Source organism: Pipra filicauda, unplaced genomic scaffold, assembly GCF_003945595.2.
Source record: "Pipra filicauda isolate LSUMZ 115617 unplaced genomic scaffold, ASM394559v2 scaffold10_size6260569_pilon, whole genome shotgun sequence".
NCBI classification, from domain to species: domain Eukaryota; kingdom Metazoa; phylum Chordata; class Aves; order Passeriformes; family Pipridae; genus Pipra; species Pipra filicauda.
This window is the reverse complement of record NW_024103541.1, coordinates 1,794,889-1,820,255: the sequence shown is the minus strand read 5'-3', so window position 1 is coordinate 1,820,255 and position 25,367 is coordinate 1,794,889. Positions and strand designations below refer to the sequence as shown.

General features: G+C 40.6%; 2 protein-coding genes across 5 annotated transcripts in view; one reads left to right on the top strand and one right to left on the bottom strand.

Moving 5' to 3' along the window:
* The window catches only part of SLC49A4 (solute carrier family 49 member 4), a 69,490-nt gene extending 62,687 nt beyond the window's left edge, over positions 1-6,803 (bottom strand). Inside the window, exon 1 of the mRNA XM_027725558.2 lies at positions 6,089-6,803. Coding sequence (XP_027581359.1) covers positions 6,089-6,422 — 334 coding nt within the window. The 5' untranslated portion in view covers positions 6,423-6,803. The remainder of the gene's footprint in view (positions 1-6,088) is intronic.
* Positions 6,388-25,367, top strand: part of HSPBAP1 (HSPB1 associated protein 1) — a 38,042-nt gene continuing 19,062 nt past the window's right edge. For 2 of the 4 annotated variants that reach the window (XM_039381810.1, XM_039381798.1), the window contains exons 1-3: positions 6,388-6,925; positions 19,122-19,307; positions 24,899-25,083. In XM_039381810.1, coding sequence (XP_039237744.1) covers positions 6,889-6,925; positions 19,122-19,307; positions 24,899-25,083 — 408 coding nt within the window. In that variant the 5' untranslated portion in view covers positions 6,388-6,888. Of the gene's footprint in view, positions 6,926-9,010; positions 9,107-19,121; positions 19,308-24,898; positions 25,084-25,367 lie in introns of all 4 variants that reach the window. The other 2 variants (XM_027725559.2, XM_039381804.1) reach the window with 2 other exon arrangements.

Below are 25,367 nucleotides of genomic sequence, written 5' to 3'. Positions count from 1 at the left end.
AAGCACTTGCACAAATGCTCTGTGGCCCTTCATGTAGCCACAGTATATAAAATTAAGCAACAAAAGCTAAGTTTGGTTCAGTCTTCCTTTTTCTCTTCTTGTGATGGTATAGAGGAAAAATATGTCTACAAACATGCGCACCAGCAACTCATCAAAATAAGTTTTGTAAAATCAAGCTGATAAAATATATGCTCTAGTGGGATTTACCTATATTCAGTTCTCTAATTGCTCCTTTCATCTCTCCACATGAAAAGCAACACTTCATCTCATTTCTTCCAAGATTTGTTATTTAGGAACATTAATCCCTTTCACGGGATTTGATAGGTGTGGATCAGTATCACTTACAAGATAATGAAATCCGCATAATTTATAGCATGCAGTGGAAGGTGTCTACAGGATGTGAAAGAAAAGACTGGAGTAAAACAGGTATTTTCCTTCAAACTTCTTTTCTGTTTAGTTTAAGCGCATCAACCACTTGCATTTTCACCAAATACACATACCTTTCACTTCTTATGAGTCAAGGCATTCTCCCCCCACTCTTCTTTTTAAGTGATGCACTAAGTTCACATTTAGCTTTCATTCAATCCAAGAGAGCCTTCTCCTGCTCTTGTTGGAGTTAAGACCTTTGCCATTAACATAAATGTTACTCAGTAGAATCAGTTGTTTATAAGATTACCCTCTGTACACTTTCCTTTCTCACTGGCTCCTTGCTATTCTACCCACATTTTCATATCTAAGTTTTCCCATGGGTATTTCTTTCCTGTAGGCTGTACTAACCTCCCAAAGCCATAATGTCTGTATAAACCTTTTCTATTGTTGAACTGTGCAAATCCTTTTGACTTGATGTCACCCAATTATATTAAAGTTTTACAGCCTTATGCTGAGTCTTATCCCAGACATTTTTAGCTGAGGCTCACAGCTGAACTTGACACATGAATTATCAAATTGGTAATTTTGAAATATTGGGCACACATCTTACAGCCATACATCTGAGATAAGAAAAATCTATTTCTGAGATCACAACAAATAAGAGCTGAAAATGTGTTTCTTCACCGCAGGTGTAAATTCTCAGACTTTAAAGGTTCTTGTCCTTCCCCTGTTAAGCAAAACCCCATGTGCTTATGGTCACTTGTGACATGACAGAACTATGGATACTTCCATCAAAAACTCTAAATTTTCTTGTGAAAGCCACCATGGAAAGTACTTCACACTGTCCATCTATTTCACAAGTGGAACCTATCAGCCATTTTTCTAAGTTACTACTAACATGCTTCAATTTATATTTACTATAAAATTGTCCACAAGTCTGAATGACAGAGAAGGACTCTGAGATGCCAAGAGCAACGGAAACACTTCAGAAAATCTTCCCCATCTGTTGGATTCACTTGGCCATTGATGTTTCCACCAACTTCTGGAACAACCACCTGCTTCCCCTCCATACCCACCTTCACATCTCTCAAAATAAACCCAAAGGCATTTCAGAAATACTTCCTAGGTTAAAACCTAGGGGGAGAACAAGTTCATTTGGAGTCATCTCCCTTCTATCCAAGTGACTCTACATGTGAGGTAGAGGAATCCAAAGGTCCCCTAAAAGTAAAATCAGTGCTTTCATGCATGCAGCACCAAGTGACAATCTGGGAACTCCAAACATGAAAGCTGCCATGCAGAATTCTCTTTATCCATCATGTGTAGTTTATTTTAAAGAGAACAGTTATTAAGACATTTTTATACTAGTAAGGTCCAATTAAGTACCTGTACTCAATATTCATGACTATTTGGTCAGACTGCATTAAAATTCCCAGGTGAAAGAGATAAGAACTGTCAAATGTCTCAGAGAAGGAAACTGAGAAGCATGATCTAACAGACAGCAAAGAAATCAAGAGTTTGATATTCAGGAAAGGAATAACGTCATACAAGTAAAAACTTCCACGGTTTATACAGATAAGACAATCTTGATTAAAAAACAGAATTTGATTATTTAAGTTTTCTCTCTACTTTATAGTGTAATCACTAGAATAATAATGTTATATAAATTTAATTTCAGCAAAATAAAATTACTAAGATTGTCTACGCAACCCATGTAAGCATATATAATTTTATAAAAAAGGACCAAAAGACTGTGTTCACTGTATTCCAACAATTATTGAAAAATATCACCATTCTATTCAATTTGTTTAATGGGAATTATTGTAAAGTGTTTCATTCTTCATTGCCTCTTCTTGCTTATATGAGAACATAATAAAGACTGACATGTACTGCTTCTAGGTCTCACCTTGTAACCAGGAGCTTAATAAAACCCCCTTGGTGAACCAGATCCAGGGAAAGATGTAAGTTTCAAGTTAGATATATAAACATCCTAACAGTTCTGTGTGCTTGTATTTACAGTTCTCAGGAAATGAAACACTTGAGGCACAAAATGTACATAAACACTCAAGCATCATGTGACAAATTGTAGCTAATTTTAATCATGTAAACAAGGGTCCATCCAATATCACACTGAAGTAATTTCCCATTTAATTTCAGTCTTATTGAAACTCTAAAGGTAATTAGAATTTAAACCAAAACTCTCTAATTCTATTGATGAAGAAAATGCACCAAATAATAAGATGTGTAGCTCCACGGCACACTCCATCTTTTAACCTTTCTTCACTAAGAAAAAAACAACCAAGACAACATCTGTAATTCTACCTATGGAAAAGGGTTTTCAAACCCACCCAAAATGGCACATACTCAAAAATGACACATGCAAACACAATTCCTGAGTTTCAATATGCACCCATCTCAGAACAGGACTAAGAAATGTGACAGATGCCACTGCTGTCCCTAATACTGCACCCAGCCAAGGAGCATGGAAAGCTCCCTGAGGATGTCTGAGGAAGCTGGGAGGCAGGGACAGAACTCACTCCCCAAAGAACTTCCAGCTGTGACATGTGAGCCTCACTATGCATCTGAAAACGAGTGTATTTTTGGGAAGGACAAGAGCTCCGCAAAAATACAAAGTAGCTTCAATTTACACACCTTACAGAGACATGAGCTAAATCCAGGCTTCCTCCAGTGTCTCAAAGACCCTTTAAAATACTGTCAACACCCATCAAAAAATGTCTATTCCTTCTATGTCTGTTCAGACCTTCAAGACAGATTATTTTTTTTTTGCAATTACAGCCATCTGAAGACCATCACTATCTTCCTGATGAAAATTTACCCTAAATTTCATAAAAAACATAATATCTCTATAGATCCACAGGAACATGGGCTTAAGTCAACCAAGACAGTTTGTCATGCTACTTTGGGCACCAAGACCTATTCTGGGTCATCAGAGTCCTTGGGCGATGTGTACAGTTGCCAGTAGCATCTTCTGCAGAAATTCCACAGGGAGACAGAAGTGATGCCATCTATACACCTTTCCCAGCCCATGTATTTCTCCTATTCTCCAACTGCATTGCTTGTGTCAGCTGCAAACAGACCTCCACAAAGAATCCAGGAGATACTCTCAGAAGGCCAGGAGGGAAAAGGTCAAAAAGGCCAAGAAACTTTTTGAGGTTAGAAAACTAAACACTGCTGTCCTCTCTTCTCAGAGGACCCCATACTTCTCTGAGAAGCTGTGATGAAACTGAATCACAGAGCCCAAGAAATGCTTCTGGTAAGTACAACTATTAACATGCCTATTCCTGAATATTTAATCTTGCAATTTCTAATTAGTTAAAAGGTTAAAAAAAAAGTGACCAAACCCTTACAAGCACTACTGAAATAGGAAGCAGGTGCACAAATTTTTTTGTGCACCTGCACAAAAATGGATATAGATTTATGTTTTGAACCATGTGCTGCAACGAACAACTAAAACCCAAAAAGACAAATACTTTTGGACTTGTGAAGCATCATAACACAAAATCAGACTTAAGTGACAGCAGGCAGCTACTTACCAGTTAGATTTACCTCTGACTGTGAAGTATAGGACCATCTAACAGCTAAATCTCCTCTCAGATTCTGACATGCCTCATCTACAGTGTCATATTTCTGATACATGCCAGGTTTTACATGTTGACACTTCACAAATACATTTTTTCCTGACAGCTCCCTTACTAGCCAACTCCAATGACAGATGACTGAAGCCACAGAGTAAATGGTGTAGCTTCCCTATATTCATGGTACAGAGAGCAAATCTGGTGTAACAACATGTGAAATACTGCCCTTGCAAGGTCTGACTCAACTAACTTTACAGCTTCAAAGTAGCAGAGTCAAGCTCCTTCTGGTACACCAAAGAGCAGGTAACTCAACACAATGTACCTCCAGTAGATGTGTGCCCCATGGGAGAGCTGGGCTCAGTAGCTCTCCTCTTTGCTCCTGAGAAACAAAGTGGCAGGACTCCACCATCACTTCCAAAGTGAACAGCACCACATTCTCTGTGGGAATCATCCTCACTCAGAAAACAGCATAAAAGAAACGGAAGAAAACAATCAGGGCCCTCACAAAATCTGCAGCTGTGCGAAGAACTTGCTCTATAGCCCATATGTACTCCTTATGCACACAGCCAATGCTTTATTCAGGTCACCAAACGAAATTCTCTTGACAAGGAAAGCAATAAAGCAAGACCAAAGGGGTAGGTCATATCTGTACCTTCACCGAACATGGAGATTAAAAAAAAGGTAGGAAAAACACCCAAGCAATCAGGTAAGGAAATGAGAAAAACACCTGTATGCGTATCCTCACTAAAAGAAGCTACATGTGAAACCAAGAAATCCAGCAACTACATAAGTAATCACATTACAAAACAACAAAACACTAATGTTCCTTCTTCAGTGAGTTACTTCAAAACTCTTTCAGTATTATTTTGCATTGCTCAGGACCAACTTCATAGAAAATGTAGAAATAAAAATACAGACTCAATTCTATAAGCATAGGTTCACATTTAGCTTTATTTCCTTCATACCACAAGCAGAGTCAGTCTTCACTGTACAAACCAAAGATAATTAACAACACTATTATACATCAATCTAGACAGATATTGCTGACTTAAGTCTAAATGGCTTGAAAGAAGACTGGCTGTACAGCCACCATGGACTCATTTGGAAAATGTATTTTCAGCTCAGTAAATTTTATTCCCAAAATGCCTTTTCAGATTTAGGAACTGCAATTACAATTTCGAGACACAGTCCTTCTCAAACACAACTTTCCTCCCCAGCTTTCACTTTCCCCTCTTCCCTTTCCTTCCCACAATCAAGCTATTAACTCTTAAATAAATGGAATAAGCACTTAACATCAGCAGCCACAAGGGTCTGTTGGCTCCTATCTCCTGTTTAAAGGTCTGTTTAAACGGGAATTAAAATAAATCGCTTCTGTGGATTTAGGCCCAAAAGCTCAAATTGGCAAACAGAGGTACTTGACCTCTCTGGAGCAGTCCCAGGAGCAACCACAGACAAACCACGCAGGCCCTGGAGAAGTTCTCCAGAGACAAACACCATTTTCAGAAGTTTGCTACCTGAATGCAAATTAGGGAACTGTCCCCTGTGCTCGCCTTCCAAAACCCTGAAGTGCAACTTCGGGTTTGCGTTCCCTGTCTTTGCATCTTCCTAGCGCAGTGAAAAGCAAACCACAGACTTCGTGTCCAGCCTGCTTTTAAAAACGAAGTACTTCTTTAAGATGCAATGGCCGCCCTGAGCAGTGACATTATTTGACCCGAACATCTACGTGTGTTTGTTTCAAAGCTGGTCACCAGAAACCACGACCATCTCCAGGTCAAGCAGCCGCACGCACGGCAATGCCAGGCTGGCACACATCTCCAGACCCACACCTCAGCTGCGACGACAGATGCCCTAATTCCGCTTAGCTTTAGGAACAGCTTAAGTATCTTCCTTGTGAATGGACTTTGATGTGCCTTCGTTTGGACAGCGTGCTGGAAGCAGCACTCGTGATGCCTTTTTAAGGCCGAGGCCACCGGCCCCGAGCGTCCTCGCCGTGGCGGCGCCCCCTCCCCCGGCCCCAGGACCGCGGTGTCGGGGGGACACGGAGTCCCCGCCTGGCCCGGGGGAAGCCGCAGGAGCGGGGCGGGGAGTCCCGACCCCCCGGCCCCGCCGCCCCCGGTCCCGCTCACCCTTCTTGTCCATGAGCCACATGAAGAAGAAGCAGGGCGCGAAGCCGATGGGCCCCCAGAAGACGAGTAGGGCGATGTCCCAGCCGCTGAAGCCGAAGGCCAGGCGGGCCGAGTTCTGGATGGGGCCCCAGGTGTTCCACACCAGGCCCTGCGCGAAGCCCAGCAGCGAGAACAGCAGCAGCACCAGCCACCGCCGCCCGTACACGCGGCCCGACAGCGGCGGCAGCCGCCCCGCCGGGCCCCCCGCCGGCCCCCGCGCCTGCGGCCGCGCCTGCGGCGGCGGCGGCGGCAGGAGGGGCCGCCGCTCCTCCGCGGTGCTCCAGCCCAAGCCCATCTGCTGGGGCGCTGCCGGGGGCCCGCGGGGGAGCAGGGGACGGGGCCGGGCACAGGGACACCCACACCTCAGCCCCCGAGCGCGGCAGCGCTGCCCCGGCCCGGCACAGCCGCATGCGCGGTCGGGGAGGGCCGGCGGCCGCCTCCTTCCTCCGCCGGCGAGGGGAGGAGGGAAGCGGCGGCGGCGAGAGTCCGGTCCGCCGCCCGCGGGGAGAGAGCCGCGCCGGCGGGCAGCGGGGGCGTGCGCGGCGGGGAGGCCACTGGGCCGTCACCCCGCGGGGAGAGGGGTCCGGGGCAGGAGGGGGCGACTCCCGAGAGCAGCTCTCGGCTGTCACCGGCGGGGCCGCGGAGCTCCGGCCGTCACGCCGCCGCCCGGCTCCGCCCCGCCGCCGCTGCCGGGCCGCGCTGCCCCTTCCGCCGCCCAAGGCCGTGCCGAGCGGAGCCCCCGCAGTAAGAGCTGCAGGAGCATGGCCGGGGCGGAGAGCGGCCGTCCCCCTGCGCCGGGTAGGTGCCCCCCGGCCCCCCGCCCCGGCCCGGGCCCCAGCGCGGGGAGGCTCCGGGTCCGGCCCAGCGGGCACGGGGAGCAGGAGGCGGCGGCGGCTGTAGCGGGGCCCGCTGTGCCTCCCCCGCCGCTTCTCCTCCCGCACGTCCCGCTCAGCCGAACCTGCGTGGGTACCTGCGTGCAGGGAAATACCGCAGCGGGGAGTCTGTGCTTTTAAAGGGAGAAGGAAAGCGTGTTGAGTTGAGGTGGTTACAAATCAGCCATGGGCCGAACTGGGGGGAATAAACAGTAGGGTTCAGGTAAAACCTGCACTGAAATCCATTGTGAAATAATTCAGGTGAATATAACATAATGTGGGGGACACTGTGCTTATTAGAAACTATTATAATTTAAAAAGAGTGAAGGATATGTTATTTCAGTTAGGTTGTGTGAGAATTTATCTGTATATCAACCATCTGCATTTGTCATAAAATTAATGGCTCGTATGCTGCACAGTGCTTCATCTTCCCTTAAAAAAAAATGGGTATTTCAGTGTGGCTTGTTTAGGCATTCTGTCAAAGTCTGGAAGTTGGCTCGATAAATACCTGTGTGTGTAACTGGGGAGAGCTGAACAGTGGGGTCCCCACGGGCTGGTTTTAGATCCAGTGTCAGTAGTCTTGATGTGCTGGGCAGCACAAAGCTGAATTTCACGTGGTGCTCGTCCCGCAGTTTTGCAGCCAAACCCACAGACTCACGTGAAGTTCTTCATGAAACATACGACATTGCATTTTGTTTAGTTCACACAGCTCTGTTTGCTAGACTGAAGGTGCAAAAAGGAAGTATATGCTGACTGAAATCAGCAGAACTATGATGAGAAAGCAAATTCTATTTTGTTTAGAAAAGTTCAGGAAATTCCCCAGGAAAAATAAGATTCATGCACATTTAAATAATGAGGGGACATGCAGAAAATAAACTAAAATTTTAGTTTGCTGTTTACAGCTGTAGTGACAAAAGTACAGTAAAAATACAGGATGAGATTCAGATTTCATCATGACTGATGGATATTCTGGTAGTGCTTTGGGGCTCCAGCTAAGATTAATTCCCTGTTTTACTAAGTCTTTTTCATACATTACCACCTCAGCATAGTTTAGCCTATGCCAAAGTGTTCTTTCAATTAAGAAGGGCTATGTTACTACTATAATTTAAGTGATTTGGTGGCATTCAGCCAAAGTGCTGTTATTTGCAGAAGTAAACTAAAGTGAAAAAATATTTCTTTCTTTGAACATTTTTCAATTAACCGTAGTATTCATGGAGGTTTCATGTTTCTAGTGGCAGGAAACCCATCCAAAAATAAAGCAAATGGGGCTTTGCAGTGTCCTTTTAACTGCAAAAATTACTTGTGCCCCTCACTATCTGCACAGTCAAAGGAAAACTTGAATATAAGCAGGATAATTCTTTGATAAATTATCTTACGATGGGTTTAAAGATATTTCGACTCTTGCATGGGTCAGCAAGAAAGAAAAAATTCTGAAAAACAGCAGCAAACTAAAGGGGCTGTCAAAATAGGCTAAAAAAATCTAGGTATATTTATTATTGACTTAATCATGGTTAAAATAATTTATTTTGATTGCTTGATTTGAAATTGCTCCATCTTTCCCTAGCTTCACAACCCATATGCGCATCTTTCAGTCATGGCCTGACCTTTTCTATTCCAGCTATTTAATTAACACAGTGTAATATTCTGTGTGAATTATTCTTGTTTGCAGGATATGGTACCGTTTAAATTTGTTAATGCAAAGGAGCAGTGCATTGTTGATAAACTGTTGGAAACCAAATTAGCTTTATCTTGCAGCTAGCTGATTGCATTATTTCACTCATGGGTATAATAATTCTCTAAATATGCTAATTTCACTCTTTTCTCCGTGTGGTGACATTTTTACTGTTCTTGTTACTGACATTTGTAATATTTGGGGTGGGGAAATTTTTCTTGCTTTAACCTCATTATAATGTAGCTAAAGAAATTTGAATATTATCAGATGAAATGCACATATAGTCAGGCTAGCGGAAAGGTTATTTTGTGTCCTGGTCCATAACTTTCATGTCTGTAGCAGGACTTGCATGGACTTAATGGCACCTAGATCCAAAACTGTGAAGCAGATGCCCATCCAGGTACCAACTGCCCAACCACGATAGCATATCCATTGGTAGGTGCCTCCATTTCTAATCTAAAACCTCTCAAGGTGGCTGCATGTCCATATTTATGCCTGTCTGCCTGTGTCTGGCCTAAAACATTATGGAATTCATCTTAGGAGGAGTTGGTGGCCTGAAGCTCTGATAGACTAGTGGTGACAGACAAAAATTATGTGGCTGAAACTGTTATTGCTGCCAAATGCTCATCCCATCCCTGAGGCAGGCCTGGCTGATCCACTGCAGAGTTGGCACCTATAGTGTGCCAATTTAAGCTTTAAGCCTTAAGAATAGAAACTGAGGCTTTGACAGGTTTGTTATAAACTTGAGGCATTTGGAGAGTCCAGTTCAGCTAAAACATATCTATCATGTCATGGCTGAGCTGGGCAGTCCAGGAGAGTATCCTCCCTATGGAGCAACCAACCTCCAATTCCTAGTGCCTTAGGAAGTCACGTTTGCTCTCTCCAGTTACCGTGCTTTTGACAGATTTATTCTCCATGTGACTTTTCAGAGATACCTAATGAACTTCAGCATCCCCTGGGTTCTCATGCCTCTCTCCCCAAAACTAATATCATGTGTACAATCTTGTCATTTTTGTGTCAACTCATACCTTGCACTGTGACAAGCAACAAGTGACTCTATATCCTATGAAGTCTAGAAGCATTTTGGCACAAAATGGGCAGAACCTGAAATTAATTCAAAGATTCAAAAGTGGCGTCTAACCAATTCTGAATATTCCTTCCAGCGTCTAAAAAAAGGCCCATTTTCCAGGGATTTCCCTCAATTTCTAGATTTCTGCTGGAGTTGTGACAGTGCAGTTTCAGAGCTGCCATAAGCAGCACTAGTGTAGCAGGGAGCTGTAATGAGTATGTTCTTTACACCCTGTCTTGAACAACACCTCTGAAGGTGAGCCTGTGAGGTGTGAGTAAATCCCATTCTTCCCTCAAGTTTTGACATCACTTCTAGTTACTCAGGAACAGGTTGTTTAAAATCTGCTCTGTCTTGGGCTTGGTTTGGGCACCTTCCAGTCTGTGTATTCAGTAACTTTCAGCATCTTTTCTTGCCATTCTTTTTTATTGAGAAGTAGGTAGACTCTGGCTCTAATGTCATACAACAATTTACTTGTACTTCAGGAGAAAGATGGTTTTACAGTGCTTCCTTTTCCCTTTTTGTAGTATCAACAGGAAAAGAAAATATGGACACAACATCAGTTTATGAAAGCTGAACAGTTTTATTATTAAATTCAAACACCAATGTTTTCCAATGGGGAATTCATTTATAACTTTTGACTGCAGGCTGTGTGTATCCCCATTGCAAAGTCGCCATTGTAGTGGAGATGATTCTAGCTTTGCAGTGAGACAGAGCCCATTCCAGGGTGCTTTAGGGAGATGCACTCCCTTTTTTTGTGGAATCTACCTTTGTGGTTGGCAATGAAAGATATGTCTCCAGATTTCCTGTAGACCACACTGCAGGCTCTTTACTGTGGTTCTCAAAAGGAATATGCAAAAGTCACACCTGACTTGGGCTTTGAGCATATTTAAAGCATTTTGTACTCCATTTATGCTTGTTCTGCCATTCATCACCTGCTTAACAATGAAGATGTAGGTGATGATTGTCCCTTCTTTGAGGGGGCAGTGGAAGCTGCATGATGTCTTTCATCCAAGCTCATTTTGATGACTACTTCCCTCCCTCACTTAGCCTTCAGGCTCCCTGTCTGGGGTATTTTAGGGAGGTGTTTTAGGGAGGTTATATTGGAGCTCCAACCTCATCAGACCACCGCCCCCATGTTCTTTCATTTTATTCAGAGCCAACATGTGCAAGTGACTGCAGACAACATCAATGGAGTATTTAACCTCCCAAAACTGTGTTAGGGAAATTCAGTTTCAAAGACTAATGGTTTCGTCTCTTCCTGAAACCCTGAGAATTATGGAAATGAACTGAGTCGCATGAGAATGTTAGGTTTGAATTGGAAATACAGGGTGAAAATCTCCACCTGTCTCCTTGGGCTAGGACTGCCTCAGCGCAGCTCTCATTGTCTGTGATGCCAGCAAGAACAGATAGTCGTAGTGCTCTGGTACTGGTCTGTCTGTTGTGTGATGAGTGCGTTTCTCATTTCTGATCAGGCTGCGCCATTGTTCTCCTGTTGTCATTCGTGGAATCAGCAAGGGGTAACTTAATTACTGCTCTGCTGTAATTAGCGATGTAGGCATTAGAGAGTTTGTTTCTGTTGGTCTGGCCAGTCACGCTTAGCTCATAGGTATGGTATGAGCTCTGCAAATGAGTCTTCTGAAGACCTGATTGTCTGGGTGGGTGTTTGGGATTGAGGATGTAAAGCTCATAAAATGTTGTTTGCTTTTTTGAAAATATTACACTGTCATGTAATTCTGTATAGAAAGAAAAGGCTAAATGTATTATTTCTGTATCTTTTCTGAAGAGGGGCATGATTTAAGTTTCAGTTATTCTAGGCTTTGTGATCACAGACACAATGAGATTCTTGGGAGTAGATACAGTAGCATGAGATTTTGGGTATAAGTATTTTAAAAAAAGAGCGATGGTGAGGTAGTTTAGATGTTTGGTATAAAAGTGCAGCTTTAACCTTTTGTAGTTTTATTATTTTGCTAATGTTCAGGGAGTTCTCTTAAATTTCCATGTACCATATGCTTTTGCTGACTGGACATAGAAGACATTATTGCTTCTAATACTAGTATTAAATCAGACATTGATTGGCAGTGATGTTAATGTTTAAAAAGAAAAGAAAATATTGAAAGTCCTCTACTGAAAGGAGTTTTCCACGTATACTACTAGGTTGAAAAATACTGAGTTTTGGTAAATTTTGCATATTTCAAGAAGCTTCCAAGATTCAAAGCAGCACCACTGTCATAGGTTCTTATAAAATTAAAGGTCACCTTCATTCTCCAGAAGTGCAGGTCCAGCTGATTAGAACAGGAGTTCATAGAGATCTGAGTGGGGACTTGGGCCTGTAGTCCTTGATCTTTTCTGATATTTAGCTCTTGATGTTTATAGATGATGAAACTTTTCAGGCAGTTGTTATTTGAAAAAGAAAAGAAAGAAAATCTCTGAAGGGAAGATGGTAAATATATGTTGACATCACTAGCAGCAGTTTGTTGTATTATGAAGTTGTGAAAGATAAGGTGTGTAACAGGGCTGTGCTATTTCAATAAATGCAGTTTCTTTTATGTGTAATATTTATATTAAAAAAATCCTAACACTAATGAATGTTAAGGTTGAAAATTAAAAAAGCTTGGTAGTTTACATTTTTGTGCGCTGTTTTAGGTCAAGTGTATCCTTGACGTTATGTCAAAACAAGATTTTAGTCTTTATGTGAACCCCAGGGTTCAAAACGTACACTGTTAACAGCTTTTCACAGGCAAAATTCATATTGCTGCATGAGAACCTTTACAAAAAGAAATAGCAACTTGGGACAAAGGTTAAACTCACTTCTGCTTATTTTACCCACGATGAAAGAAATGGAATGATGTAAACAGTGGAATAATAGCCATGCTTTTTGTTTAATGTTCCTATAATAATGGCAGTTGCTGAACCTAATACCCTTATTGTGCATGTTGGTTACTGTACATTTCAGAAACTGTTCTTGAGGTTCATGTGGTGGGTCTCTTTCACTTCAATAATTTATGTAATTCAAAAATAGCTAGTATAATTTCATTCTGACAATTAATTACACCTCTAATTGACTCAGTCATTAATCATAATTTGTATTTTAGTCTTTATGTGAACCACCTAGGTTCATAACCGTACCTGTTGTGACAGTCAAATTTTCAAAAGGTCACAGTTGTATTAATGACTGTTTATTACAATGTTTTGTAGAAAAGCACTACTCAAAGGTTAAACTCACTTCTGCTTATTTTACCCACGATGAAAGAAATGGAATGATGTAAACAGTGGAATAATAGCCATGCTTTTTGTTTAATGTTCCTATAATAATGGCAGTTGCTGAACCTAATACCCTTATTGTGCATGTTGGTTACTGTACATTTCAGAAACTGTTCTTGAGGTTCATGTGGTGGGTCTCTTTCACTTCAATAATTTATGTAATTCAAAAATAGCTAGTATAATTTCATTCTGACAATTAATTACACCTCTAATTGACTCAGTCATTAATCATAATTTGTATTCTGTGTGGTACAATAGCTAACAAAGTCACGTATACTACCATCATAACCCCTTTGTGGATCAAATTCAAAAGGTTCAGTTGTATTAATGACTGTTTATTACAATGTTTTGTAGAAAAAAAGCCCTATATTTTTAGAATACTATTGACTATTTACTACAGTGGCTTATGGGGAAACAGTGTACTTTAGAAAATTTAGATTCTTTTGTTGTTGCCATTTTTGAGTTCTCCTCAGTCAAATTTGCAGGACAGAACAACAAGAAAATCACAAATGGTTACAGTTTCTGACAGTGAATTTTATACAGTGCATTCATCTATTTAAGAGTAGGGCTTTTGTGTTTATTACTGACAAAGAATAGAAAAAGAAATAGAAATAAACCTTACACTGTGAACAAATACTTTTTTTTTCTTAGAAATGCACACATTAACTCCCTGACATGCCAGTTCCCTTAACTTCAATCATAATGTTATATTAGTATTAATTTTTGTATTAGGTTTTCCATTTATTCAGAAATGTTGTCAGAAAGTGTCAGAAATCGGTGCCAGTGGGGTACTGGGAAGAAATGGCTTTGCCGCTGAATTTCCTCAGCAGCAGGTGGGTGTAATTTACACCCTGCAGACAGACAGAAAGGTGGAATTGTAGTAGCCTAGCATAAGGAAAAAGAGGGAAGTCTGCCCTTTTGTTTCCTGGTGGAAGGTTTTGGTCAAAGACCATAGTCTTTTCCTCCAAGCATTTCTTCTGCTAGAGGAGACCAGTGGAGCTGAGATCATTCAATATTCAGTTCATTAGCTGAAAACCGACATGACTGCTTTCTAAGCATGCACTACAGGATGGAAGGAGTACAGACAACAGGCAGAAGCTGGCCAGGAGTTCAGGAAGAGCTTTCTAGGAAGAGCTTTCTAGGAAGAACCTGTGAGGATTTAGGGGGAAAATTTCGTAAAGGTATGCTTGAGATGACACACTGTCATTTAGAATGGGGGCGGGAAGTCCCTCCCAGTGGTGTATTCTGGACTCAACCCCTTACTCTACCCTAAGGAGTCTGGCAGCAATTTCCTTTGCTTTATCGGAAGGACAGTTTGAGGTTTGAGGGCATAGCCCACACTCTTATCTTACTTCATGTCTTGAGTCACTTAGACTTACTGTAAGAAAAACTGTAAGACGCTCAACCCTGCCACAGGAGGACTGGAATGTGAGTCCAAATTCCTGGTTTGGCCTCTTTCTTTTTTTTTGATGCCCTCCTTCCACAGTGAGGAGAGGAAGGAAGGGTGTGTTGACTGCAGGCTACCAGACTAAGCTTCAGGTGCCAGTTTTACAAGTGCAGACTGGTCTGTCCTGAGAGTCTCCATGAACATTCCCAGAGTCAAAACTAATAGTAACAGCAGTAACTGGTCAGGAAGTAATACCTAGATGTTTGTGCAGCCTATCCTGAAAACTACACGTGTGTATTTAAAGACAAATCTGTTTGCCCAGAGTAGGCTGATTATGGTGCATAGTGTTGTAATCACATGCAGATTATTTAAAGTTGTTTTTTAATGTGCAGAGGCAATGTAGTGTGAAACCATTAAGTCTGACCTCCAAACCAAGTCATTTCTTGAGTTACCTGGCTACTTTGTATTAATGTATTCAAAATGCCAATTTTTAAATTTTTTTAATTTTTTTTTTAAGAAGAAAGGATAAGGAAGCATTACAGATTTGCAAGAAAAACAATTTAGTGATGCTTGTACCAAATACATTTACCAGGATTTCCTTGTACTCCCTCTTTTAGAAAATAATTTTAATACCTCTCAAATCTCATATTTAAGCAGCAGGGTGTTTTGGCAGAAGCCAACTGCCATGCACTAATAAACTCTTCTAATTTGCTAAATTATTTTAACAGAATGACAGTACATTTAGCTTTTTAATGACAGTGCATTTAACTTCTGAACAACTTTGATCAAGTCCACTTTTAGACAGACTGCCTGCTGTGCTAAATTCTTTATTCCCAAACCTCACTCAGTTATTCAGAAAAACTGTTAATCAGAAACATTAAATTATTTTTTCTCTTAGGAGCACAAAGTCTACTGGAGAGTACTTGGCCAATTCATCGCTGTTCTTTTACCTGCCCTCAATGCTAAGTCTCGATGAGTCTTCATTTTTGACAGTACTTCATTAAAGATGACTCTTTGTTTGATCCGTATTTTGCAAGAGAATACCTAGCCAATTATATAAGCTGTCACAGTTACAAAACCTGAGCTAAAACTTGGTTCATTTTTTCAGTTCCTGGTTGGATTCTGTACATGCCTTGTATAAAGTCAAAACATGAGACAAATTATTCCTGCTTCCTATTGTGCTGTGAAGCCACACCATTTGTGGAGCCTGATAGAAAGAACTAATTTAAAGTATTCCTTTTCTCTTGTGGATCAGAGTACAACTGAGAAAATGAAGACTCCCACAGAGCTTTTCTTTTGAAAGGGAATATGCATTTCAGTTCTTTCTGGCTACCCAATCTCCCCTAGGAATTTCATATTTAAAGCCCAAGGTGTGCAATGGATATTTTGCTTCTTTGCAACACATTTTATTTATACACATTTTTACTTGTACGCATCTGTGTCCAAACTGTATGCGCTTATGTATAAGCTATCCAACCTCAGGTTTTGCTTAGGAATCAGTTACCGTCCATCTCAGGCTAGGAAATACTGAGAAGCAAGACCCAGTTTTTAAGGTCTTTGTGAAGCTATAATAACAATAACTAAGGAAAAGATCATTTTAAGTTATAATTCTGCTAATATCTCTTCAAGGTCTTCTGTATTCAGATACATCTTTTAATTACTTCTTAACACTCCTACAGCATATAGTTCCATCAGAAATCTCTGTTGGTCATAAGCAGAGTTCTTCAAATTATCGTAATGCCTATTTGATGTAGTATATGATATTTACCTTTTATCATGTCTCTTTTCTCTAGCAGCCACTTAGATATGCATGACAAATATTATAGGGAAAGAATTATGTTTAACTAACTCTGTTCTCACCAAGGAATACATAAAACTAATCAAGACGCTTACAGATTCTTCACACAGATTTAGCAAGAATCCCCATTTGTCTTTGCAAAAACCTGTAATGTACATTTATTTAAGTGTTTAAATTTTGTAAAACATTTCAAACTTCACGGTGGATTATATAATATGTATTGTATGTGATTATCTATATCAGGAGAAGATACTTACTTATTTAGCAACAATCTTAGTACTGTTTGAAGATAGGAATGATTAGCATCTTACTAAGACAGAGTGTCCTCTTTCATTCTTTCTAAATTTTATAGGGAAATAGGTTTACAACTGAAGAAAGGGTGGTGACATGACAAACATTCAGTAGAGGAGAGGCTATTTAGCCTAATTTTTTTGTTGTTTGGCATTGAACTCCCAGTAGCTGGAGCTCTGAGCCTCCCACTGTGTATGCACTGTGGTTAAAACCACACCTTGCAAAAGCACAATACGCATGTGGAAATCCAATTAGAAAGCCACATGGAATCAACAGTTGGCTTCAAAGAGCCTTTCTGTCTATTCCAGTAAAATTTCAGCTTTTGTGGCACAACCCAATCATTGAGTGAAATTACAGGATAAACCTGAAGCTTTTGTAATAAGTCAGCTTTACAGTATCCTCCAAAAAAGCGTCACCAGTTTCTTGCATTTATTTGGATTTACATTCTCTAAAATAATTAAATGTACTGCCCTTAAAGCAAAAAAAAATTGAGTTGTCAAAAAGACAGCAGTGCAGTGATAAACATGACCTAAGCAGGAATAATTTCATTTTTATGAGTTGGGAAATCTGAAAGGTAGGTAAGGCCAGCCAGCTCCCACATGGTGAAAACCACTTCTGTACAATATTATAATTGCACTGGTGAAAGACAGAAGAAGTTTTATAAATCCTCTAGGAGTGTTCAGATCTGGACTGAGTCGTGCCTTAGATCTTGAGCAGAATCACTGTAAAGAAACATGCTGAGCTTTAACCTCTTACCGTGCCTCCTGCCAGCTCCTGGTAGCTGCACCAGCACGTGCCCTTGTGTCTGCAGATGGTCTCTCTGCCTTCTCTGGACTTGCTCCCTCAGGTATACTAACCTATTCCTTGGAAAGCCCCAGAGCCCCCTCCCGGGGGCAGGGAAGACCATATGGTGAGACATACGGTCCCCATGAGGCCTCCTTATGTCCTGGTTGTACAAGTTGCTGGAGCGCGAGACTGAAGGCCAAGTGTCAGAGACATCTCTGTGTCACAGCAACACCATCCTGTCAAGTGTTGCTCTGCGTATGAGAGGAACTGTGGAAAACAAACCAAAATCCAAACTACCTCCTGTCATCACCCTTAAGAAAGAGAAACCATTAAAAAATTTCATGTTCTGTGAACATAAAATATCAGAGGTCTTCAGTTTTAAAGCTTCACAAAGGAGCTTTCATGAGTGAAAAGAGAGGGATTCAGTTTCCCTGAAAGTCTGTGGGAGAAGAGACCCCTTGACTGTAGGAAACTCCAACCCTGATACCTCCCACCGAATTTGTGTGAAGATAGCTTAATTTAGAAAACTAAAAAGCACAGCTATGCAAGAGTATAAACCCTATTGAAAGAAGTGGGACTTGCAAAAGTTACCAAAGAGATACAGCACACAGCACACATAGGGCTCCTCTTATTCCTGCCATTCACACTTCAGCATTCATAGATTTATTTTAAACTTATATTTGAGTTAATCCTGTAGAACCATCCTCAGTGACCTCATTCTCAGTGGGTTTTCTTTTGTGTTTCCCCCAGCTGGCACCACGGGGCTGCCCTGTGTGGGACTGGCTGGTTCTCCGTTACCTGTCCCACACATGGGGAGGAGCAACAGGCAAAATTAGCACCCAGCAGTAAAGGAAATTTTCTTGTTCTGTATTTATTTAACTAATTGTGCATGCCAGACCGTAATTTGACCCCTAAATGGAGTGATTGGATTGAATTGGTTTGTTTATTTCAAGTAAGCTGCTAGAAGCCATAGGGAGCCATACCTATCAACTCAGTGTGTTAAATCTTAGGCATTTTACAGATACAGATTCTGGATGAGTTAACTTCAATAGAGGTTAAAATAATGAATGGATTTTTTTATGATCTGAAGCTGTAGTCCACCTCCTCATCTCTATGGAACTGTTATGTTATTCCATTTAAAATAAACAGATTTTCCTTCTCAATATGTCCCTAAAGAAAAGTTGTTCTGGAAGTGCTGAGTTTATTCAAGGTTGCCAGCATTTCAACCTGACAGTTTCAGTGGGGCATATAAATCTCTAACAGCAAAGGACTAAATGGAAATCTTGGGTTAGTTTAGTTCTTGGATCGGCACAATTTCCTTTTTGTAAGTTTTCTGTCAATGAAATTTTAAAACACTTTAAAAATACCTGCTGGTTTGGTTATGCTACTCTTCCTCCGTTTAAATCAAATGCACAGGAAGCTGGTTTGCTATCTCTGAAAATGCACACCACTTTGGAAAGAATCCCATGCAGAAAGAATAACTCATAAAAATTATGTTCTCTAAACTCTGGACGTTATTTGCAAGGTTATTTTATTGTTAGCCTAATTCTAAACAGTTTGGCTACAGTGGTGCTTTATTGCCTGAGGTACAAGTGAAAATTTTAAGCATGTGCCTATTTTTATTTTTTGCTTCACATTCCGTGTGCTAATACACTGCTTTTAAGCTTTAGTGTAAGAATGTTCTTTCAATGTTTGCAGTATAAAGTTGACTTTAAAAAAATCTACAAATGTAATAAATCAATCATAAACAAAGGAGGTGTTAGTTCTTAACGTTTCCTGTGCTGTGGGAGATGGTAGGTAACACTTCATGTGTCATAAATCGTACATCTCTGCAGCTGGTTTTTTTTTCTTTCCATAGGTGAAGGTGTCAAACCATTTACTCCTGAGAAAGCCCAGGAAATTGTGATGTCTCTACAGCAACCTGCAGTCTTCTGTAACATGGTTGGTGACTGGCCAGCCCTGCTCTGGAATGTGAAATACCTTTCTGCGATGTTGGATGGAAAGACAATCCAGTTTAGGCTAGGACTGAAGACGGTGGATTTAGGTGAGAATGAGGTGGACAGGCCTTAATGTCACAACTCTCTTTTTTAGGTTATGCAATTGTTTGCCTTTCCATTGCCACTGTTCACTCTCTAGTGCGTTGCTTTTCACTGCAGGCTGTTTTTAGGACATGGAATTTGGCCAGCAGTGAAACTCTCCTTTCTCTTTCTCATGTGTTTATTCTTAGTAGGAAGTCTGGTGGGTAACACTAACACATAAGAATCAAGCATCTCAGTTTTCCTTTGTAGTGTGGTTATTTTTGGTCCAGTCTTACCCATGATTAGATTGTTCACATGAGCTGAGTTTTCATATCCACAAACATAACTGTGTTAAAGAATTAGCCAAGTAGCTAGTCTACCTTGGGATTTTTATCTGTAAAATGATGATAATTTGCACCTTCCTCCTGAGGCTTTATAAGACTGTGGTGATTTTCAGTACTTTAGTGTCCTGTGATGAAAGATGCTGTAGAAGTATGGTGTTAAGAAAATCATTTGACTCCAGTACAGTAACTTCACCACTAACCCTCCAGATTCACTAGGCATCTACGAACATGCCATGAGAGAAAGACAATTTTTGCACTTGATTTTAAATACTACAACTTTTTCTGTCTGTAGCCCTACAATAGTGTGTCATAATGTGTCCATGGACAGACAGAGTTTCAAACCAGGGAGGGAAGATACTAGAAATGTGTTCCAAGGTGACAATCTGCTAACCACTTGAAAGGTTTTGCATTGCTTTATTTGTGTCCTGTACATTCTTTGCCCTCCCAACTGCATGCCAAAATACATTTTGCCATGCACTTTCTCCCTTTGGCCTATAAAGCATACTGGCTCCCTTTAGAATTTTTTTTCTCCTTAGGCCAGAAAAATCCAGTTTTTAAAAAATGTTCTATGTAAGTCATGGTGTTTTAGACCTCACCTAGCTATTCTTTATATAGTCTTCTAACCTTCTTCAGTTGGACTACCTCTTTCTTGGAATGTAGAGTCTGCACAAAGACTCCAGATGAGGGTCTGGCAGTTCCAGTGAAAGTAATAGGATTACATCACATTATCTTACTTAACAACACTGTGTGAAATTTGCTTTCTTCACAGCATCATGACCATGTTATTGCATGTTCAATTTTTGCAAGAGAAGTGGGTGGTGAAACAGAAGTGTTAGAGGGAAAATGCCTGGCATGTTAGGATTTCAAATCATTTTATGGGCATGGATTGATGATTCCTGTGCCATTCCTGGGAAAACAGATGTTATTTATTCGCTTTCTACAGTTGGGATAACTGAGGTGTAGAATTAATACGTTGTGAGGTGTAGAATTAATACGTTGGTACACATCTTCATGGCAATATCTCTGTGGTTCAGTGAGGTACCAACCAGTTCTTGCACTACATGTGGAAGGCATCCCATTGCAGATAGGGAAGGTGTTACGTATATACATATATGACATTTTCTTTGATACCTTGTTAACATCTCAGTTGTAACACACAAGGCCTACCAGGTAAAAGAATAATTTTGGTCCTACTCTCCATTAATTAGTAGGCACTCTTTGAGAGCCAAATGGGTATGCCAGCTGGGAAAGTTTCTGATGGGATTGATAGAGTGTTATGTGGCTAAGTCACGGATTGATGCTAAGTAAATAAGAGGCATCACTTAACAATAACTTGTAGTCACAAGGGATATAGTGTGGATTGAAATTGGCATTTATATCTTGAAGCATCCATCTGCATTTTTCTTTTTCCTAAAGGCATCAATCCCTATGCAGCAATGAATTTGTCTCCAGGAATCTCCATTAGATGCGAATGTGAGCTAGAATTGTCTTCAAGAAGATGGGTACAGCCTTAGGGGGTTATATTGTAGCTGAATGAGACCTGTGATGCTATAAAAAATTTGCATTGTAAGGATATATTAGTGAAGCCATTATCCAAGCCATCTCAAAGTCTGAAATAATGTAATACATTTCAATGTGCCACTGTCATTTGGAAGGTGGTTGATCTCACTCTTGAATGCTTAACACTATTTTTTAATGAGGGCCTCTCTTTCTTATCATTCTTCATGCTAACTTTCCTAGATGAAACAGTAGCAGTCATGTGGTTAGGGAGAACAACAGAAAAATACAAATAAAATCATATTCTGAATATTCCTTCCATGTTTACAATAGATTTATTGCCTTAAGACTAGATGGGACCACTCTTGCCACTGTGTTGGAAACAGGAAAAAAAAAGCCATTCTCCTACATGTAGGTACATTTTGGTGTCACTCTGGAATGGTTCCTTCACAGTTTCTGAGGTTATTTGAGCTATGAGGTTCATCTGGAAGAACCAAAATTACTTGAAACCTCCTACTATAGCGATTTCTCATCTTTCCTTAGTTCCACATCTGTAGCCTGGATGGGATTCCCAAACTGAATATTCCTTAATATAAAAAAGTGAAAATTGCAAATGGGGCAACTGGGTGGGAGTTGTGTGGATTTTGTATTTGCCTTTTTTGCAGGTTTTTAATTTCTTAAGGCACGTGGATGTGGAAGGCACATTTGAAACATGGAAGGTATGGGAGCTAGCAGTATTATTTGTGTGAATTATTTGTACCTACCTAAGTTTGTGTTTGATAGTATTCTGTCTGATTACACAGGTTAAACAGTATGTGTCTATAAGAGGGGGGAAAAATACAATCAGAGCATTAAGCATTGACAGAGATAAGATACCTCCAGAGAGAGTACCAGCATTCATTACAACAACAATGAAGGCGCTATTAATCAGGAAATCCCTATCCATCTAGTTCCAGCCACGCTAAAAGATTTATTTTTCTCATGTGAGATAAAGGGTGGGCAAAAGCTGCAGAAGTCTAGTTTCTGACAGAGGAAATGCAGCATTATAGCCCATCTATCTGATGGCTACCTGGAGCACACCAGCAAGTACAAAGTAAGAAGAAAGCTTACACAAAACTGATTTGTGTGTGCAGCCATTTCTTATTTTGACCATTTTCTGTGGTTGTAGAGTAAAATGAATAAACAATGAGTTTACTGTGGAGAAGCTGGAGAGAACAAGAAGTTGTCATGCTGATCAGTTTATGAGTCACAAGATCTCTGGAGGAAATTTCTGTTATTGATGCTGGATAGAGCTGATGCTGTCAGATATGCAGCTGGTTAGAAAAGGGCTGCAACTTGATCATCTGCCCAAGAGGTTTTACCACTAAGGATGGCAGAAGAATTCAGGCCCCTGAGGTTTGATATAGGGGGGATGTAAAGGTGGTTATAGATTCAGTAGCTGAATAGGAAGCTGAAAATACAGTACAAATGCTGCACACTGATTAAATGTTGCATAAAGCTGAGATTTGAGGTGGTTATTGGACTTGGATGTGGATGGCCAGTTTTTTTGTTTGTGAGTATGCCTGTGCTTTGTTATAGTATGAAATGGCTATTTCTTGCTTGGATTATTTGTTTAAATAATTGTAATTCCCCAGCAGCTGTGAATAGATGTTTGGTTTTCTTTAAAGAAATGGAGGAGATATTTCACTTGCATTCTTACTGGAGTTTTAGGTATTTTCTAAGGCTATTATGCTTTTTCCCCCCTACCTTTGCCTTAGTATACATTGCAAACACTCTTCCTGAGAAAAACAGGACTTGGTGTCTGTCAGGTCCAGACCTTAACTAAGGAGGGGAACTGCTTCTTGAAAAACCATTTTTTCCCTCTCTTTCTCCCTGTCTTTCAATCTGTTGCATTAAGTGGGAGACAGGAGGACTGTTATACCTTCAGATACCATGACATTAGACAGAACTGGCAGCCTACTTTAGACTTGCATGGCTAAATCTGCAATTTGTCAATTACAAAACACCTTCAGCTTTTAGTCATTCAGTATTAGCAAACTGGTTAATAATGTTCTTGCTTTTAGTTGCTCATTGATAACATTTTTACCCTTGTTGCAGCCTACAAGCTCATCTAAGCAATCTTTAGATTGCCTGAATATGGTTTTTATTATTATTTATTTTTCCATAAGCACGCACACCTTGATACTGAACAAGTTATAAATCAAAGCAAGAACCCTGTCCCAAGGAGATTGTATCCTACAAGGCAGTCTTGCATTTCATAGTTGGATTTTTTTTTTAATGAACCTCAGAGTGAAAGAGACTGTGAGGTAGAAAGAGCATGTTTCTTGCCTTTAAAACATTTGCTCCTGACTTATCTTGGAAAATAGGCAGTGTCCTAAGTGCTCTTTGTTCTCATAAAAGTAATACAGCTATAGAGCCACCTTCAAGTAGTGCTTGTGTCTTTTATCTAATTTTTCCCTCAGACCATCTCTTAGTAAAATGATGTGCATTGCATTAATAACTGGGTATCAGGAGAGGGACTGCAACACAGACACGGGATCAGGTATAGAGGTTTTTGGTTATTGCAGGTAATTTATATGACTTGTATGCAGCCCTTAGGTAGGGAGCCTTTCTACTGCACAGACCCAGGTTATGGGTTGCTGAATAGCGAGGCTTATCTGACACTTTTAGTTAATGATTTGATAGTGTGGGGAAGGAAACCACTACCTAGGCTACTACAATGGAAAATAGCAAAATAATAGTGATAAAGGTTTATAAAAGCTGTTTTCCTGCCTAAAGAGAATAAGAACAAATGGATGATACTCTATGGGAATTGCTGCGGTAACAAAATGAAACTGGTAAAGAACGAAGAGCTGCTTCTGCTGCACAATAGTGAAAGGATCCCATTTCTGTGCAGCTCTGTGCAAGTTACACAAGGTTAAATTGCAGCTCTGTCATTGTCATTCATGCAGGCTGCAGTAATTTTTCCCCAGTAGTAGTTATAGTAAAGTAATATTTTTTTTAACATTGGATGTCTCTTTGAAGCTGGCACGATTAGTGGCTGTGGGAAATGAGGATCTTTGATTAAGTGCAATTAAAGTATACTGTGATGTGGGTTATCTTGTAGAACTTCCAAGTGACCTGACCTTGAGCTGTAAGGCTATATCAGTCAGCCTGACCAAAGCATGATGGGAGCAAAACACTGCTGGTAAATACTTTTTGTGTCTGCCAAGAACACTGCAATATGCTTTTGTCAGTCCCAAATGAAAAATAAGGGCACACAGCATTTTAGATGGATCATTGGCAACACGTGTGTGGTTCCATAATTTACTTTCTATACTTACCATGCTGGTTTGGTTATTGCTTTAGGGAAAGGGTGAGATGAACATGTCCATCTGCATAAATCCATGGAGACAAAATAAAGAGTACACAAATAGTTACATGTACATTTGCGGCTCCCACTTAGGAAGGGAGATGAAGCGAAGTTGTTTAGGGAACTTGGGCGTATTATTGAGTTACTGTGCTGAAGAACAACAGTAACTATTGGTGTGCTTTTGTCTCACAGCAAGTTCAAGGTAACAGTCATTCACTTAAACCTTAATGAAAAAGCAATAGTCTCAGACTTTAATTTTGAGTTAGGTGATGAGAACCATTTTATTGACCATAGTCAAACCACCTAGTCCCTCTTCATCTCTCATGTTGCATTTAACCAGAGCTGAGAGACAAACTATATATTATTTTTACTGCTTCTGTGCTCAATGCTCATGTAATATTGGGCTTTCCTTTTGTTGCTCTAGTTCCCCAGTTTGAAACCAGGTGTAGCTACGTGGAGGCTACACTTGAAGAGTTTTTGGCTTGGAGTTGTGGGCAGCCTTCTTGTCTCTCTGGACCATTCAGTTGTTACGATTCCTCGAAATACTGGGCTTACGCTGACTACAAATACATTGCCAGGATATTTGAAGACAAGCCAGAAATCTTCCAGGTAAACCATTAATATTATCTCTTTAACCATTGCAAATTGTCTAGTGTAGTTTCTGAAACCTCTGCTGCTATCTCCACTCTGCTCCTTTGGCCATTTATTTTAAAATTTTGAAATAAAAGCTTTTGGCTGTCAGGCTAGTGGAGAACTAGTACCAAGTGGCAGCCATCTACAATTCTGTATCTCCTTATAAGTTTAAAAGCAACACCCCAAGTGACAAAACCAGCTACCAGATTGGCAGTACTCTCCTTCCCATTTAGCCCAGCACCATTTTGTGACTGAGCAGG